Source organism: Camelus dromedarius, chromosome 31 (assembly GCF_036321535.1).
Source record: "Camelus dromedarius isolate mCamDro1 chromosome 31, mCamDro1.pat, whole genome shotgun sequence".
Taxonomy (NCBI): domain Eukaryota; kingdom Metazoa; phylum Chordata; class Mammalia; order Artiodactyla; family Camelidae; genus Camelus; species Camelus dromedarius.
Window position 1 is genome coordinate 23,797,532 of NC_087466.1, and position 18,253 is coordinate 23,815,784.

General features: G+C 45.5%; 1 protein-coding gene across 5 annotated transcripts in view; it reads left to right on the forward strand.

Moving 5' to 3' along the window:
• ADGRD1 (adhesion G protein-coupled receptor D1) overlaps nt 1-18,253 on the forward strand; it is a 157,308-nt gene that overhangs the window by 14,031 nt on the left and 125,024 nt on the right. For 2 of the 5 annotated variants that reach the window (XM_064481329.1, XM_064481325.1), the window contains exons 1-2: nt 17,228-17,921; nt 18,010-18,046. In XM_064481329.1, the coding sequence (XP_064337399.1) occupies nt 17,856-17,921; nt 18,010-18,046 (103 nt within the window). In that variant the 5' untranslated portion in view covers nt 17,228-17,855. Of the gene's footprint in view, nt 1-17,226; nt 17,922-18,009; nt 18,047-18,253 lie in introns of those variants that run through there. The other 3 variants (XM_064481326.1, XM_064481327.1, XM_064481328.1) reach the window with 3 other exon arrangements.

Consider the following 18,253-nt stretch of genomic DNA (forward strand, 5'->3'; position numbering starts at 1 on the left):
TCTCAAATGGGAGAAAATATTTGCAAACAATATGACCAAAAAGGACATAATTTCCAGAATATACTAAGACCTCATACAACTCAATAGCAAAAACAAAACAAAAACAAAAAACAACAAAAAAAACCCCAAAAAACAAAAGACCCTAACAACCCAACCCAAAAATGGGCAGAAGACCTAAAGAAGCATTTCTCCAATGAAGACATACAATTGGCCAACAGACACATGGTTAAATGCTCAATATTGCTAATTATCAGAGAAATGCAAATCAAAATTACAATGAGGTATCACCCCACACCTCAGTCGGAATGGCCGTCGTTAAAAAGCCCACAAACTACAAATGCTGGAGAGGGTGTGGAGAAAAGGGAACCCTCCTTCACTGTTGATGGAAATGTGGTTTGGTGCAGCCATTATGGAAAACTGTATGGTGCTTCCTTAAAAGAACCAGAAACAGACTTACTCTATGATCCAGCAATCCCACTCCTGGACATATATCTGGAGGGAACTAATTTGAAAAGACACATGCACCCCCGTATTCACAGCAGCACTATTTACAACAGCCAAGACATGGAAGCAACCTAAGTGTCTATCAACAGATGACTGGATAAAGAAGTTGTGGTATGTTTATACAATGGAATATTACTCAGACATAAAAAAGAATGAAATAATGCCATTTGCTGCAGCATGGATGGACCTGGAGATGGTTATACTAAGTGAAGTCAGCCAGAAAGAGAAAGACAAATACCATATGATATCACTTATATGTGGAACCTAAAGGAATGACACAAATGAACTTATTGACAAAACAGAAATATACTCACAGACATAGAAAACAAACTTATGATTACCAGAGGTGAAAGGTGGTGGGAGGGATAAACTACTGTATATAAAGTAGATGAACAACAAAGGCCTGCTGCACAGCACAGGGAACTACAGTCAATATCCTGCAACAGCCTATAGTGAAAAAGAATATGGAAAGGAATATATATATATGCATAAATAACTGAATCCCTATGCTGAACTCCAGAAACTAACACCACATTGTAAACCGAATGAGCTTCAATTAAAAAAAAGAAATCAGTTAGCTCAGGTACTCTCCTCTCTGAGACCCTCCAGTGGCTTCCCATTCTAAACTGAATCCAGTCCAACCTCCTTCCACAGTCCACAGAGCTGTTTGTGGTCTGGCCCCTGCATGCTTCACCCTCTTTGGACCTCTCTGCCTTTGCTTATGTGTTTCAGGCACATCAGTTTTTTTTTTTTCTAACAGATACCAGGCTCATTTGTGCCTAAGGGAGTTTGATGTCTTCATCTGGGATAATTGCCCTCAAAGTTTTGCTTGCCTGGTTCCGTCAGATCATTCAGGGCTCAGCTCAAATATCACCTGTTTAGCAAGGAAGACTCCTGCAGACCATCAGCTAGGGTAATACCTCCGTTCTCTCCCCCCAGGCATGAACACCAAACAGTGTTTTATTTTATTTGAAGCACTTATCACCATTTTCAGTTTTCCTACTCTTTGTTCTCCTTGTGCTGTGGGTTTCTCCTACCTCCTCCTCTGGAATATAAGTTCCTTCAGGGCAGACATCTGTTTTTTGTGTTCACTGCTCCATCCCCAGGGCCTGGAAGAGTCTCTGGTATGCAGTAGATGCTTAATAAATGTTTAATTATAAACAAAGCCTCTGAAAGGACTGTGGCAGAGGGACTGCGAGGTTGGGGTATTTTGTGCAGGGTCTGCTAAGATGCTGGGTTTATGGGTGTATGTGAAGCTTACCCACAGGTCACTTTTCCTAGCGGGAGCGTCTGTGAGGGTGTGGATGCATCAAAAAGCAGTTTTGTTGGGGGAAAGGAGGCAGTGGTTGCAAGAAAGAAAGGGCTGACGCTGAGCCCTATCTCATGGCTTCTCAGCTTCCATAATCACATGACTGAATCCTAAATCATCTCTCTCTCTGTATTTCTATACGTATATGTATATATAGAAAACATAGCTATCTATTTATTTATTCATTTTATCTAGGGAACCCTGACCAATATACCTTCCCTCCCTCCCTCCCACCTACAAATATATATTAAGCTTGAATTTAATTGAATAGAAAATTGATATAACCTGGCCTTTGTGCTCTAGGAACAAATAATCTAGTAAGAGACTTAAGGGCACAAAAACTCAGAACTCGAGGCAGGATTTAGCAGGTGACACGAGATAGGTGTAGTAACACAATACTCCGAGGGCTCGCAGAAGGGAGGCAGACCACGAAGTGGTTGGGGGGATTAAATCAGGAGCCAGGCTGTCTGAGGTCAAGTACCTGTTCCCCCTTTTTATGGCCTGTGTAATCTTTGGCAAGGTGTTTAATGGTCTGTGCCTCATTTTCTTTACTTACAAAATACAGAAATGATTAGTATCTACCTCAAAGACTTTTCAGAACTAGGAGGCAAAATAATGCACACAAGGCACTTTAGATGGCATCTTAATGTTAAGTATTTAACATGTAGGATTGAGGAAGGAGATACTTTATTCTTCAGTGGGGTAGGATTTACATTTAAGGTGAAGATGGGCAAGGACCTTCCAAGTGGAGCCATGTAAGCAAAGGGAGCAAGAAAGGGTGAGTGACAGCAGTTGAAATGTTCAGCTTGGTGGGAAAATCGGAAGGAGAAAGTGATGATACCAGGAAGGGATGTGGGACTGCAGTGGAGAAGAATGTATTAGTAATCGCTCTCTTTTCAGTGAGTAATTATGTTATCACTGAAGATCTCTAAGCAGGGAAATTACTGCAATGCTTTAATTTCTGCAACAGTTTACTGGCTCAGAAGTCCCTGGTTACCTATGATGTCTTAGCAAAACATTTCTTTCCTTCTATTTGATTGAGTTTATCTTGCTATTTCTTTTTTAGTCTTAACATGGAAGCTTAGTTTATTGATGGGATGTTTCTTTCTTTTAATGTAACTATTCTGTGCTATCAATTTCTCTTTAAGCACTGGGTTAGCTGTAACCCACATATTTTTATGTGCTGTATTTTCCTTTCCGCTCAGTTCAAAATATTTTCTAATTCCCCTCGAGTATTCCTCTTCCACCTATGGGATTGTTGGGAGAATGCTGTTTAATTTCCAAGTGATTGGAAATTTTTCTGCTCCTTTTCCATTATTGATTTCTAGTTTAATTTCATGGCGTCTGGAGAGTATGCTGTGGATGACTTCAATTATGTAAATTGGCTAACCTCTGTTTTATGGCCCAAGATTTGGTCCATGCTGGTGAATGCTTCATGTGCACTCGTGCATTCTGCTGTTGTTGGGTGGGGTGTCCCACACATGCCAATTGGATCCAGATGGTTGTTTTTCATTTCTTCTAAATCCCTTGCTAACTTTCGTCTCCTAGCTCTGTTACTGAGAAAGGAGTGTTGAAGTGTCCAATTCATATTGCAGATTTGTCCACTGCTGCTTTCATTTCTGTCAGTTTTCTCTTCATGTGTTTTGAAGCTCTGTAGTTAGGTGCATGCTTGTTTAGTATTGTTATGTCTTCTTGATGAATCGACTCTATTATCTATGTGGGATTCCTCTTTTTCTTCAGGAATTTTCTTTGTTCTGAAGTCTATCTTGTCTGGTATTAATATAACCAGTGCAGCCTTTTTCTTTTTTTTGGATTAGTGTTTGCATCATATAAATTTTTCCATTTTCTTCCTTTTAACTTACCTGTATCATTATGGTGAGTTTCTTGTAGCTGGCACATATTTGGATCATCATACAAAATTTAATCTGACAATTTCTGTCTTAACATTGGTGTGTTGTACCTAACTTATCATTTTATTATTATTTTCTGTTTGTTTAAATTTTTTGTCCCTGTCTCCTCTTTCCTGACTTCTTTTGGATTATATTTTAGCATTTCATTTTATTTATTATTTTTTATTTTAACTGTGTCTGCATAATTTTTTAGTGGCAGCTCTAGGGATTGCAATATGCATTCTCAACTTTTCACAGTCTGTTTAGAATTAATGTCTTGCTACTTCAGTTTGAGTGTAGATACCTTGTCACTCTGTAGATACCTTTACCTCCTCTCTTTATGCATGGCTTTTTACATATCACATTTGCATACATTCACGACTCCTTCAGTCAATGTTATCTTTGCTGCTGTTGTTATTTTTCTTATATTATTTTGCTTTCAGCTGTCAACGTGTTTAAAGAACTTGAGCAGGGGGAAGAACAGTACATTTACACATGTATCCACTCTTTCTGTTGCTTTTTCACCATTCCTAGAGAACTGGGCCAACAGAAAGTAAGTGGAGACTGAAAAATAGAGAGACACCGAGTTTCTGATGATGTTGACCGAGTTCTGACTATGGCCGTACTATCCTCTGGACTTTTCATAACTTGAGTAAATTCATAACATTCTTTTCCCTCTGTCTAAGCAGTTTTGAGTTGGATTTTCTGTCATTTGCAACAGAAAGTACCCTGGTTGACACTGGCTTAAAGGAGGAGGTTTTGGGGAAAGGGTACTGTGATACTTTTTGGGCTATGGTTTAGGTTATAAGAGGCTAATAAATGACAAAATTGTGGTGAAACTCAATTGGATTTCAAATCCAAATATCTTTAAACAAATTTCTAATTAAATCCTATGTGTAGGGTCTTTAAGAATTTCAGGATTAGAATATTTGTTGGTGGACGCTTTCCCAGAATAAAGCCCCTGAAATGCAGCTCCATCTCTGAAGGTTTTCGTGGAATTTGACATTGCAGTTCACTGAGAGAGACAGCAGAGTATTGACTCATTGCTGGTTTTCCTGCAGTGGTCTAGCATGATTTTTTAAAAAGGGCAAGATGATTGTCATTTCCTCTGCAGCTGATTTCACTTCTAAATGGCAAATCATAGTGTTTGCTGGATGAAACGTTAATTGCTCGCACGGTGATGGTGGTGGTGATGTCAGATGATGATCACTTTGTGCCTCACTGTCTCTTAAGGCCCCACCTGCTAATATCTAGAGTTGTTTATTCCTCCATTGCAGGTAGATGAAAATGAAGGTGGGCTTGTGGGTAGATGCCCATGACTGTGAAAAAGTGACTGAGCTCAGAGACAAAGTGGAAAACTCACTCTGGACTGAGAAATCATCTACGGTGAGTGAGCACGATGTGACCCAAATCAGCATGTCATCCTGTATTAGCTGGAGATTATTTTCAAGTACACTTAACTGAAACTAGACTCTAGTGGCTTAGCCAGATAGAGGGGCAGGTAGGGCAGTTCCGTGACGTCATCAAAGATCCAGCCTTTAAGCTTCTAACCTTTGGCTCTGCCATTATTAGCCTATGGGACTTTGGGGGCAGGTTTACTAGATATAATTCATATATAGGAAAAAAAATCACCCTGTTTAGAGTACAGTTCTATGAGCTTTGACAAACACATAGAGGCATGCGACTATGACCATAGCAAGGTATCGAACAAAGGTAACACCCCCCTCCACATTTCCCCGTGCCACTTTATTAATATCTCCTTTCACCCCTACCTTGACAGCCGCTGATCTGTTTCCTGTCTCTACTGTTTCGTTTTTATAAGAATGCCACATAGAACGTGGAAATCCAATCATAAAGGACAGTCAAATGTGCTTACACATATTCAAGAAATCAAAATAATAATTAGTTCATTTGTGTCCTTATTATAATGGTTATTATTTTTTAGGTTCTCCGTATAAATGTCACATGGCATTCTTCTTTCTCTTACCGCATTCTGTTGATTCTTATTTTGTAGCTGGCTTTATTCCTTTGATCACTATGTAAGTTTAAAAAGCTAAAGATCTAATCTGTTCTTAGAAACAATAATTAGTACATATATGAAAACTACAAAAATGGTCAGTGTACTGTATATATGTATTTCCATGCAATATACTGTGTACGTGCAATTGAACTGTAAGAATTCTACATAATAAAACTGAAAAAGGGCAAAAAATACAAAAAAAAACCCAAATAAATGAACTCATTCTTTCATGTGGGACAAGGAATTTGAGATTTGTGGTGTTGTGTGTATCAATGTTTTTCCATTTTAGGAAACCTGAGATGTACTCTTTTATGGGTATACCTTTTATGAATATAGTTTGTCAGTCCATTCACAAGCTGAAGGACATCTGAGGTGCTTCTCGTATTTGGAGGTTATGGCTAAAGCTGCTACGAACCTCTGCATGCAGACTTTTGTGTGAACGTGTCCCAAGTTTTACCTAGTAGTGGGATTGCTGGGCCATATGGCGGGTAGACGTTTAGGTTTATGTGAAACTGCAAAAGCGCATTGCAACGGCTGAGCCGTCCAGCACAGCAACGTCTGGGGGTCCCAGTTGTTTTATCTCCTCACCCGCATCTGCTTTTGTAGTTTCCTCCCGCCTGATAGGGTGTGCTAGTGTCTCTCTGCGCTTCTAATTTGCATTTGCATCATGACTACAGCTGTTAAGCATGTTTTCCCGTGCTGATTTTCCATCAGTGTGTCTTCTTTGGTGAAATGTCTTCTCAAGATCCTTCACCAATTTTGTATTGAGTTGTTTGTTTTATCGAGATTTGTGAGTCTTGGATCAAGATATGCACTTTGTAAATATCTTCTTTCAGTCTTTGGTCTTTTCATTTTCTCAGCACTGTCTTTCGAAGAGCTTAGGTTTCAGATTTTGATGAGGTTCGAGTTCTCATTTTTGTTTTTCTTTCGTGGTTTGTACGTTTTGTTTGTCTTTGCCTTACTCAAGGTCATAAAGATTTCCCCCTGTGTTTTCTTCTAGAAGTTTTATACTTTTAGGTTTTATGTTTACAACTATGATTCAATTTGAGTTAAATTTTTCTGTACTGTGAGGTATGGGTTGAGAGTCTTTTTTTTTTTTGGCGTGTGAATGTCCAATTGTTCCAGCTCCATATGTTGAAAAAGCTATCATTTCTCTATTGTGTTCCTTTTGCACTTTTGTTGGAAATCAATTAACAACGTAGACTGGGGCTACTTAGGCTGCATTCTCTCTTCTGTTTCATCCACGTAAGTGTATAATCTTTTGCTAATACCACACTCTATAGCAAGTCTTGAAATCAGGTATTAAAGTTCTCCAACTTTGCACATGTTTTCCAAAATAGTTTTGGCTGTTCTGGTCTCTTCGCTGTTCCATATGCATTTCAGAATGAGCTGGTTGATTTCTATCCGAAAACCCTGGTGGGATTTTGATTGGGATTGTACAGTTGGGATTTGAGCGGGATTCTCTGGGGGAGAACTGACATGTTCACAGTGTTCAATTATCCAGTCCGACAGCACGGTGCATCTTTCCACTGACTTAGGTGCTCTTTGCACGTATTTTGTTAGATTTATACCTATTTCATTTTTGGCACTATTATAAATGGTATTTTTATATTTTAATTTCTAATCACGCACTGCTAGCCTGTCAAACTACAGTAAATTTTTTATTTTGACCTTGTTTCCTGTGACTTTGATAAACTCACTTGTTAGTTCAACTAATTTATATAAAGTTCCCCATTTAAAGTGCACAATTCAGTATTTTTAGTGTATTGACAGAGCTGTGTAAACATTGCCATAATCTAATCTCAGAACATCTTCATCTCCTCGAATCCAGATGTCTCTCTTTCGTCTGGATTTCTAGTTTAACTCCATTGATTAGAGCACGTACCTTATTTGATTTGATATTTTATGTTTGTGGAGGTTCTTTTTATGACCTGTGTTGGTTAATGTTGTATGTGCGCTTAAACAGGACGTCACTTCTCTGCGGTGGAGTGTTTTATCAGTGCCATTAGTCACGCGGGTTAATAGTGTCGGTCAGGTCTCCTGTAGCCTTCGCGACTGTCTACCTACTTTATTGTTTGCTGAGAGACGGGACTCCAGGTTCAACTGCAGCTTCGCCTAGGTTTCCCGTCACGTATTCCCGTTTTTGTACCGTGTATCCCACAGTTCTTCTGTCAGATGAGAGCGTGTTTAGGATTGTTACGTGTTGTTGCTTCGTCCTTATCTACGGATTCTCTTTACTCCGACTCTCCCCTTGTCCCGAAGCCTCCTTTGTCTGACAGCAGAGCCACCGTGCTTTCTGTTGTGCAGTGTTTGCGAGCTGTATCCTCCCCGTCTACTTTTACTTCTAACCTAGCTACGTACTTGTATTTAAAATGCGTTTCTTGTAGACAGTGCTATGCTTCAGTCTCTCTGTTTCATCCAGGCTGGGAATCTCTGCCCTGTCTTCGCTGTGCTCACACCCTCCAGACTCAGTGCAAGGACTGAACACAACCTTCTCTTCTAGACGGTTAACTTCTGTTTGTTTCATCTCGCCTTCATCTTCCTCGACTTCTGGTTTTTGATCCCCTTTTGGATTAATTCAGAATTTGCTATGAGTCCGCTTTGTGTATTTTTGTTCGCTTATTATGTATGCCTCTACGACATTTCCCCCGGGGGCTGCCCTAAGGTTTACAACACGTTTTCCCCCTCCAGTGGTTGTCATAGGATATGTCTCTTAATAGATCACATATTACCTTCCGGACATATTATACCATTTCCTGTGCGGTGCAGACACCTCACACCTGGACCCCCACTTTCTCCCTCCCCTCTTTTGGGATATTTTTCATGCATTATACTTCATGCTGCATCTAGAATTCTCTCTTTCTCTTTAACTTTTGCTGTTTTAATTATATGTCTTGGTGTGGGTGTCTTTGGGTTCATCTTGTTTGGGATTCTCTGTGTGTTTGTTTGTTTGTTTGTTTTGTACCTGGATATCTGTTTCCTTCTACAGTTTTGAAAGTTTTCACCCATAACTTCATCAAATACTTTTTCAGCCCCTTCCTCTCTCTCTCTCCTCCTTCTGAAACCCCTACCATGTGAATGTTGTGCACTTGACATCCTCCCAGAGGTCCCTTAAACTGTCCTCATTTTAAAAAACTCTGATCTTCTTTTGCTGCTCTGATTGGATCATTTCCATCATTCCATCTTCCAGATCACTTCTTCTTCTTCTTTTCTTTAGTCTGCTGTTACTTCCTTCTAGTGTGTTTTTCATTTCGTTTATTGAATTCCTCACCTCTGACTGGTTCTTTTTTATGTTTTCTGGCTCTTTGTTAAAATTCTCACTGTGTTCATTCTACCCTTTCCCTGGCTCAGTTGGCGTTCTTATTACTGATGCTTTGAACTCTTTATCTGGTAAATTATTTATCTCTGTTTCATTAGTTGTTTCTTAGGTTTTTTTTTTTTTCTTGTTCTTTTGTCTGAAATATATTCCAGTCTTCTCACTCCTTGAGACTTTCTCTATCTCTATGAAATGAGGAGAAACAGCTACCTAACCTGGTCTTGAAGGTGTGTCCTTGTGTGGGAGCCTCCCTACGAAGTCTGCCTGTGCCCAGTGGCTTTGGTGGGAGAGCTGAATCTGAGGGCCTTGTCTTGCCCCACAACGTGCTGGCAGCTGGCACCTTGGTGGGAGGTGATGCTGGAGAAGGAGGGCCTTCTCCTCTGCTCAGGGCTCTCACCACCCTAGCGGGCTTGGGGGTGGGTCCCCAGGTGCTGGAGCAGAAGCCCAGAGGGTCATGTTCGAGCCTGTTCCGTTCCCTCTGAGTGTGCACGCTCCCTATCCCAGCCAGGGCACCTTCGCCCCAGAGGGGAACAGGGCTGGACTGAAAGGCCCAGAGTGAGCACCTGGTGCAGGCCTGGACGAACGCTGGGGTGGTCTCGGCCCACCAGCCAGGGGTCCTGACCTGCTGCCTCCGAGAACATTGGTAACGGCCACTCTCGCCTTGTTTGGATGCAGTGCTGGGTTGTCGCCACCCCTGTCCCCGACAGCTGCACACCCTCTCTGGCCATGGCGGCTTCTGTCCTCGTGGGGAGCTGCACCGGAGCTGCACGGGTGAGAGCAGGCACGTGGCGTGCGCTGGGGTGTGTGCGGGTGTGGCCACGGGAGTCCCGGGCAGTTTCAGTCTGCTCCCTCTGCCGGGTTCCTGGGTGTGAGCATGTGTGTGTGCACACTCATTACAAGGGGAGTCTAGGTTTCTTACAGCCCTCCTGTTAGTCCCACTGGCTTTCCAACCAGCTAACGGGACCCATGTTCCCACTGTCAGACCCCGGGACCGGGATGGCCCGCGTGTGGTCTGAGCTGCTCACTCCCCAGGGAGGGTCTTCCCCCTGCGTAATCCCTTTCCTCCTCTGCGTCCCTGCCTAGGGGCACAGGTCTTGGCCTGATCACATCTCTCCCCTTCCTACCTGACTCCACGTGGATTTTTTTTACAGCCTTGGTTGTACAAGAGTCTTTCTGCCAGTCTCCAGCTGGTTTTCGGTGAGAGCTGTTCCACGCGTACATGTATTTTTGATGCGTTCTTGTGGGGAAGGGGAGCCCAGCCTCTTTTTGCTCTGCCATCTTGATCCCTCCCCCTCTCTTTCATTTTTTATTGAGGTAAAATTCAAGCACCTACAACTCACTTCTTTAAGGTGCAAAATTGAGTGATTTTTTTTGTATATTCACGAAGTTATGCAGCCATCACTACTGTCTAGTTTCAGAACATTTTCACCCTCCCCCCAGAGAAATTATACCCAGGACCAGGCACTCCTCAGTCCCCCGACTCCCAGCCTTTCTCCTTCACTTTGAAAAATAATGTTACTAGATACAGAGTTCTGGGTTGCAGGGCCCCTCCTCCTCATGCCCCAAACTCCGGATGTTTCACCACATTGTCTCCTGACTTGCACAGTTTCTGATAAGAAGTCTACTGGCTCCTCCGTACGTGATGTGTATTTTCCTCTTGCTGCCTTCGTGATTTCTCTTTTGGTGATCATGTGTCCAGGCGTGTTTATGTAGTGTGTTTACATGGTGTGTGTGCACGTGTGGTGTGACGTGTGTGCACATGCGTGTGTGTGTGCATCTGTGGGTGCGCACCTGTGTGGTGTGTTTGGTGTTTATCTTTCTTGGGATTGTCTGAGCTTCTTGGGTCTGTGGTTGAATGTATTTCATTATTTGTGGACTTTCTTGTCCGTTGTCTTTTCAAATGCCTTGTTCTGCCTCACTCTCTCCCGTCTACATCTGGAATTTCAATTTCAGCATCAGAATATCGGATAGTGAGATACGCTTCTTCATGCTCTGTTTTCTTAAAAAAATTATTTTTTTTTGACTTTGTGCTTCGGCTCGGCTCATTTTAATTGACTTATCGTAGGGTTCGTGGATTCCGTCCCCGCCAGTGTTGAGTCTCCTGCTGAGCCCAGAGCAGGAGTGTTCGATCTGTTATCAGCTGCATCTTTAGTGAGAGCATTTCCATTCTGCTCCTTCGTGTGCGCCTCGTCTCTCTGCAGACCTTTCCCTCCTGTCCATCAGGGCTGTCGCACGTCCCAGGAAAGCATTTAACATATTAGTCAGCGTTACTGGAACCTTTCTGACTTCCAGTTTTGATTGCTCTGTCTCTTGACAGCGTGTTGGTTTTTCTTGCTTTTTTGTGTGTGTCACAATTTTAGAATGAGTGCTGGGCATCAGGCGGGAAACAGTGCAGACTGAGGTAAGTAGTATTCATGCCGGGAAATGGGTACAGCTCTTTTCTGCTAGGTCACTAGTGCACATGCGTGCTTGTGCCTGTGTGTGCAAGTGTGTAAATGCATGTGTGTGCATGCATGCACATGCTGTGTGTGTGTCACATGAGCATGACTACGCGTGTGTGCATGCATGTGTGTGCGTGTTAAGCCAGTCTGGTTAGCAGCGGAGCTGGGTTTGGGTTCTGTTGCCGTGGTTACCTCGGTGCACCCCTGGCTTCGGCTGCCTCTGGCATAACCTTGCACTTGGGGGGGGTTTGCTTTGGCAGAGTGTTCCTGCTCCACTTTCAGTTTTAGGCCTTTCTCGTCTGCCAGAACATCTCGTGCTCTCGCCTCTCCCATCACCAGGGTGCTGAGTCCTGCTGGCCTGGAAGTCAGGCAGTGGGAATTCTGTTTCCCTGGTCAGCCTCAGTCTCAGGTGGCCCAAGTCCCTTGTCACGGGTGGATTTCCTCAGCGGCTCTGCCCCTCTCCCAGGAGAAGGGGATCTCCCTGCCTCTCTCTGGGGTCAGAGGGTGGTGTCTCCCCTGCCTCCTGCCATAGAGGTGCTCCTGGTGCCCTGGGGTGCAGTGCTGGCTGTCCTCCAGCGACTCCAGGACTGTGGTCCCTGGGGGACAAGGCCCAGGCAGGCATGATGCCTTCGTGGTGGTGGCCACTCACTTCTCCAGTGGGCCCCACTGAGAGACTGTCTCCAGGCTCCCCCCCTGCCCTCATTTTCCTCTGAGTACCTGTTGGGGTCACGGAGAAGGGGGGGTGTGACCTCCCCTTTGTTTGCAGCAGCCAGGACCCTGTGCTCTCAGCCTTGTCCACACCAGACATTCCAACATCACTGCAATTCTTTTTTTTTTGGTGGTGGTAGGGTAATTTGGCTTGTTTGTTTATACTGGAGAAACTGGGGACTGAACCCAGGACCTCGTGCATGCTAAGCACGTGCCCTACCCCTGAGCTGTACCCTCCCCCTCACTGCAATTCTTTTGCCAAATTCTCCTTACCTGCTGGAGCCCCACTTCTTCCCGTGCTCTGCCTCACATGAGCCAAGGCCCACGTCCCCTCTCTCCTTGGAGGGGTCTGTCTTCCTCACACCTCCAGCCAGGCAGGGTCTCTCAAACGCTCCCTGTTCATGGGGTCAGGATAAGTCACGATTTTGGAGGTTAAAGGGCTGTTCTTGTTGCAGAGTGGGAAATGCTCCTTCCAGCTTTCTACGTCCTCGGAGCAAAAGCTTGGTTTTCCCACTCCTGCTCCTGCAGGAGAGCGTCCCCGTCTCTTCAGGAATAGTCAGTTTCCAGCGTTGTGTTAATGTCTGGTGTACCGCGTACTCATATGTGTTCATACACATATGTGTTCAGCTGTATGTATATATACATATGTACTCCTTTCCACGTTCTTTTTCATCATAGGCTGTTACAAAGTATTGAACGGAGTTCCCTGTGCTACACAGCAGGTCTTTGTCTGGTTTTAAGGTTTTCCTTGTGTTTCCACTTGTACAAGGGCTTCTGCCAAAGTTCAGTACGTATTCTGTGAGAATTGTTTCACGTGTGGATGCATTTTTGACGGATTCTGAGAGAGGGTGAGCTCCGTGTCCTTCTTGAAGGCCCTTCTCCATCCCTTCTTATCACTTCCACGTTCTGGCCAGAAAGAAGGTCCAGGGCAACAGGCTTCAGGAAGAGCGAAGATGACAAGCGTTTTCTCAGACGCCCATGCCGGACACCTCTCCCTGTATCTTGCTGTGTGTCTCCACTTGGCCACCCTGACTGAAAGGGAAGCGATCACTTTTCACTGAGCTTACGGGCACCCGGATGCACGTGGGGTTCTGCCTGGGGAGAAGGGAGAGACTAGATCTGGGTAGGCCATTAGCCACGTCGGCCATGCACAGCCTTGCGTAAAACCCTCCTCCCCAACTCGACAACTTTTTAAGCTTTTACCTCTCCCCTCCTCTTTGGAAACTGGATGAAATCTATGCACACTCTTCCCCTAAAATTTCACATAGTCTGCATTTGGACAAAGTTGTGCGTGTGATTTCAGGGTGTGCTTCCCGGGCGGGCTCTGGGAACCCAGTGGGGGGATCAGCAGGGCCCAGCGGCTCCTCACAGGTCTGATGGTTTGCTGCAGGGCATGTGGAGGGTGGGGAGGTGTGCAGGGGTGATGAGAGTCAGGCGTTAAGGACTGGTGGTCCTCACTGCTTCTCCAGCCCTGCCCCGCGTCTGGGCAGCTCTGCGGCGTTTTCCTTCGTGGGGAGCGGGCTGTCCTCTTGCCGGGCACGAGGACGCTTGTCTGGATGTGGGTGAGTCATCTAATTATGTCCCCGTTTTCAGCCGGCTTCACACTTGGCTTCATCCTTGTAAAAGTTTACGGAATAGAGCCTAACTGGAATTTAAAGTCCCTTTACATTTGTTCGGCTTTATTGATGTATAGTTGACAAACTGTAACACACGTTGGGTGTGCAGCGTGGTGACCTGATACACGTGTGTGTGCTTGTGAAAGGGTTCCCGCAGTAGGGTCAAATTAACACGTCCTTCAACTCACGCCTCACATGTTTACCTTTTTTTCTTTTTTTTTTTGGTGAGCCCACTTACGCTCTACTCTCTTAGCAAACTTCAATTACACCACAGTTTCACCAGCCACAGCCACCATGTGGTACTTTAGCTCCTCAGGCCGCGTCATCGTGTAACGGAAAGTTTGTACCCTTTTACCAACCTCTCCCCATTCCGCCCCCAACTCCCCCAAAACCACCATTCTGCTTTGCTTCTATGACTACAAGTTTTATTTATTTATTTATTTTAAAAAATTTCACACGTAAGGGACATTAGGGTCCCATTTAAAATATTTAATTAACATCTACCCCAGTACAAACCTGATATACTTTTACCGTAGCATAACAATTTTTCCACCCCTTGAGTTAAACACATTCGCTCATTCAAGAGATATTATTGATGGCAAATGCTGGAGAGGGTGTGGAGAAAAGGGAGCACCCCTACACTGTTGGTGGGAATGCAATTTGGTGCAGCCACTGTGGAAAACAGTGTGGAGAGTCCTTAAAGAACTAAAAACGGACTTACCCTATGAGCTAGCAATCCCATTCCTGGGCATATATCTGGAGAAAACTCAAAGAGACACATGCACCCCAGTGTTCATAGCAGCACTGTTTACAACAGGCAAGACATGGAAGCCACCTAAATGTCCATTGATAAATGGCTGGATAAAGAAGATGTGGTATATCTATACAATGGAATACTACTCAGCCATAAAAAAGAATGAAATGCCATTTGCAGCAACATGGATGGACCTAGAGATGACCATACTAAGTGAAGTAAGCCAGACAAAGACAAAAATCATATATCACTTGTATGGGGAAACTAAAGAAATGAAACAAATTAACTTAATTATAAAACAGAAACAAATTCACAGACATGGAAAACAAGCTTACAGTTACCAGAGAGGAAAGGGGAGTGGGGAGGGCTAAATTGGGAGTTTGGGATTAGCAGATACACACTACTGTATATAAAATAGATAAACAACAAGGTCCTACCATACAGCACAGGGAACTCTATTCAATAGCTTGTAATAGCCTATATTGAATATATGCATAACTGGATCACTATGCTGTACACCAGAAACTAACACATTATAAATCCATAAAAACCTAGAAATATTGTTTGAATAATATCTTGAATATTAAGTACTAGCCCTGTTCTAGGGGCTGAGGATACAGAGTAAACCAGACAGAAAAATTTCCCTACTCTTATGGGGAGACACTGATAGCAAACGACATAAACACTGAAGGTATAAAGGGCGTCGGGCAGCAGCGGCACCAAGAAAAATGTAACAGAAAAGGAAAGGCTTTAAGGAGCGGAAGCATGAGCGTCAAGATGGTCTTGGGGCTGACCTGAAGGAGATGGTGAGGCCAGCACACAGAGGGTCCACGGTCCCGGCGCCCGGACCACGCTCCGCCAGCGCCATCTCCAGCGTCTCCCACTGCGGGGCAGGCTGCTTTCCACGAGGGCGGGCTCGTCTCAGCACCCGAGCACGCAGGGGGGAAGGTGAGCGGTGTGAATCCACACAAACCTGCTCTGCAGGGGGTTGAGACGGAAGGTAAGTCCACGGCGAGTGAGGGCAGGCTCTGCCGAGTTTGATTTATATCCAGTTCACATGACTATTACTGTGCTGCGATACCTCCCATTACCTGATGCTGAATTTTATGGTTAAAAAAGGAATATTACTGGGGGTGGGGAGGGTATAGCTCAAATGGTAGAGCGCATGCTTAGCATGCATGAGGTCCAGGGTTCAATCCCTGGTCCCTCCTCTAAAAATAAATAGATCTAATTGTCTCCCCCTGTTAGAAAAAAAAAAAAAAGCAATGTACTGGCAGGGGTCCAGTCTGGGCAATGGGCAAGCTCCACATCATTAGCAATCTGTCTAATTCTTTGCAAATGAAGAACTGCACCGAGAAAACCTGCATCTCCTGCGGTTCCTGCTGCCTGCTTCCCTTTCTTCCAGCGGGAGGCAGCTGGAGGGCAGAAGACTGCCGAAATGCAGAGATAAAGGCTGTAGATTCGTTTCCCCGAGGCCACCAGCCGAGGCAACAGGATAAAGGTCGTAATTACAACAGTGGAATTGATCATTTTCTCAACTGCGAAGAGATAGAGAACCGTGCGGGCAGTTTTCTGGAGCCCAGCTGCAGCGGTGCGGGGGGGGTCAGGCTCTCAGATCATCCGCGAGGCTGTGGGCTGCAGGCACAAGTTAAAAATAATCACTTCCCGGTTTTGACATCACATTTTTTTTCTCCCCCATGGAGACTGGAAGTCATTTTCTTACCCTCTTTAGGAAGTGCTTGGCCTCAGGACTGTTCCCATTTAAAGTCAGGATGGAGGAGGTAATAATATTAGCTAACGTTTAATGGGTGTTATTGTCTACTTTACAGTAATAGTAATGATCCGAGCTAACATTTATTGAGTGCTGTGTCTTTTTTCATTGCAAAAAATAGCAAGCCTTTATGGGGTGCTGCATATTTTCCAAGCACTGCTTTTGAGAGCCTTGTCTGTATCATCTCATTTCTTATTACAACCCCAGGGAGCAGGAACGATTACCTCCATTTTACAGATGAGGAATTTGAAACAGAGATGTTCAGTAACTTGCCTAAGAACACACAGCGAGTGAACACTGGCAGTGCTACAGGGAGGTGTTAAACCACAGCACATTACAGCTGTGACGGTAACCGTGTGTGTGTGTGTGTGTGTGTGTGTGTGTGTGTGTTTACACGTATGCTGTGTAGATTAGATGAAGTTTTGGTCTCTTGTGAAATGAGGTGCAGGGTCTGCTGCTCTGCTGTCCCCTTGAAAACGCTGTGCGGGTCGCTGTGCTGGCTGGGACCTGGGGTCTGGTGTGATCGCACAGATCACCTTGTAAATGGTTTCATTCGCCTGGGAAAGGGTTAAAGAGAAAAATGCCAGAATTATGTGGAGGGCACGGGGGTGCAGTTCACTGTCTTTCCCCACCCCCTAGATCATCTTCTTTCTTTCTTTGGGCAGACAAAATTCAGCTCTCCACGGAGTTTATGGTTTGCTGTACGTTTTGTATTTGTTGGTGTTTGTGCCGACTTCTGAGGGTGTTGTTGGAAGGCACCTAACGTGGACACAGCGCAGGTCTGTTCCCTCTGCTTCTGAACCTAAGGTCCTGAAAACGTTTCCAGTTGCTCTTAACGGACTGGTGTTAGGACCCAGGAAGGGCAGAGCAGCCATGGGATATAAATAGAGAAGCAGAGCAGAGCGAAGTTTGTGGAGCGGGCCTGACATCACTCACTCTCTCCACTCCGGGCGCTGGGGACGGACAGACAGGACGGACAGACGAGCTGTGAGCCAGGGTCAGACCGCCAGGAGCTGGGCAGAGACGCACCAGCCGGGGCGCCCACGGGGGCTCCAGAAAGTTCCTCCCACGTCTAGGAAGGAGAGAACCGTCCAACTCCAAACCTGTATGGAGACAATGAGGACTCTTGACATAAAAAGGAAACCGTGAGGGGCCACGACCTCCCTCTGCGAGCCTGAGGCTGAGCGCTGCCGCCCCAGCCCCACTGCCCCCGGCCGTGCCCGGGGCTGCTTCTCCTCCCCGGCCCCCAGCCCGTCCGCCCCGCCGGTGTGTTTAGCGGTCACCGGAGACTGAAGCACTGGAAGGCGAGGGACAAACCCCGGTTAGCTCCCCGCGGCTGACTCCCTGCGTTAACTCTCTGTGGTTCACAAACTTTGGAGAAACAGATTGTGGGGGTTTTGTCTTTCTTTCTGGAACATGTGAAAATGTCCTTTTCCCAAGGAAGTGAAAACTAAAGAGGACACTGTGCCAGAGACCCTCGGGAATTCCGCTTGGACCACATTTTCACCTCGTCGGGGGAGAAACACCATGAGGAAGCTGCTGCCCCTTTGCTGCTGGCGTCCCTGGCTGCTCTTACTTCACTGCGGCTTCCAGGTAACGTCCCCGGCCGCTCTCACCGCGGCGGGCTAGGTTCTGCCAGGGGGCTCCCAGCGGGTCTCACAATGTGGTGTTTTGTGCGCAGGTGCACGGAGCCGTCGCCAGGTCACAGGCCCATCCAGGTAAGGCAGCTCCCCTCCCGCTCCGCGCAGCGCGGGGGTCTGGAAGCACTTTGCTTGTCTGTTTCTGCACCTGTGGGCGAGGGGCCCTTCCTGGGGCGCCTCTGGCCCCCAGCCGCCCTGACACCCTGCCCTCCGGGTCACTCTGCTTCACCGCCCACGTCCGACTTGGAGAAGCAGGTCTCCCCGTGCGCGCCCGGGAGCCTCTGG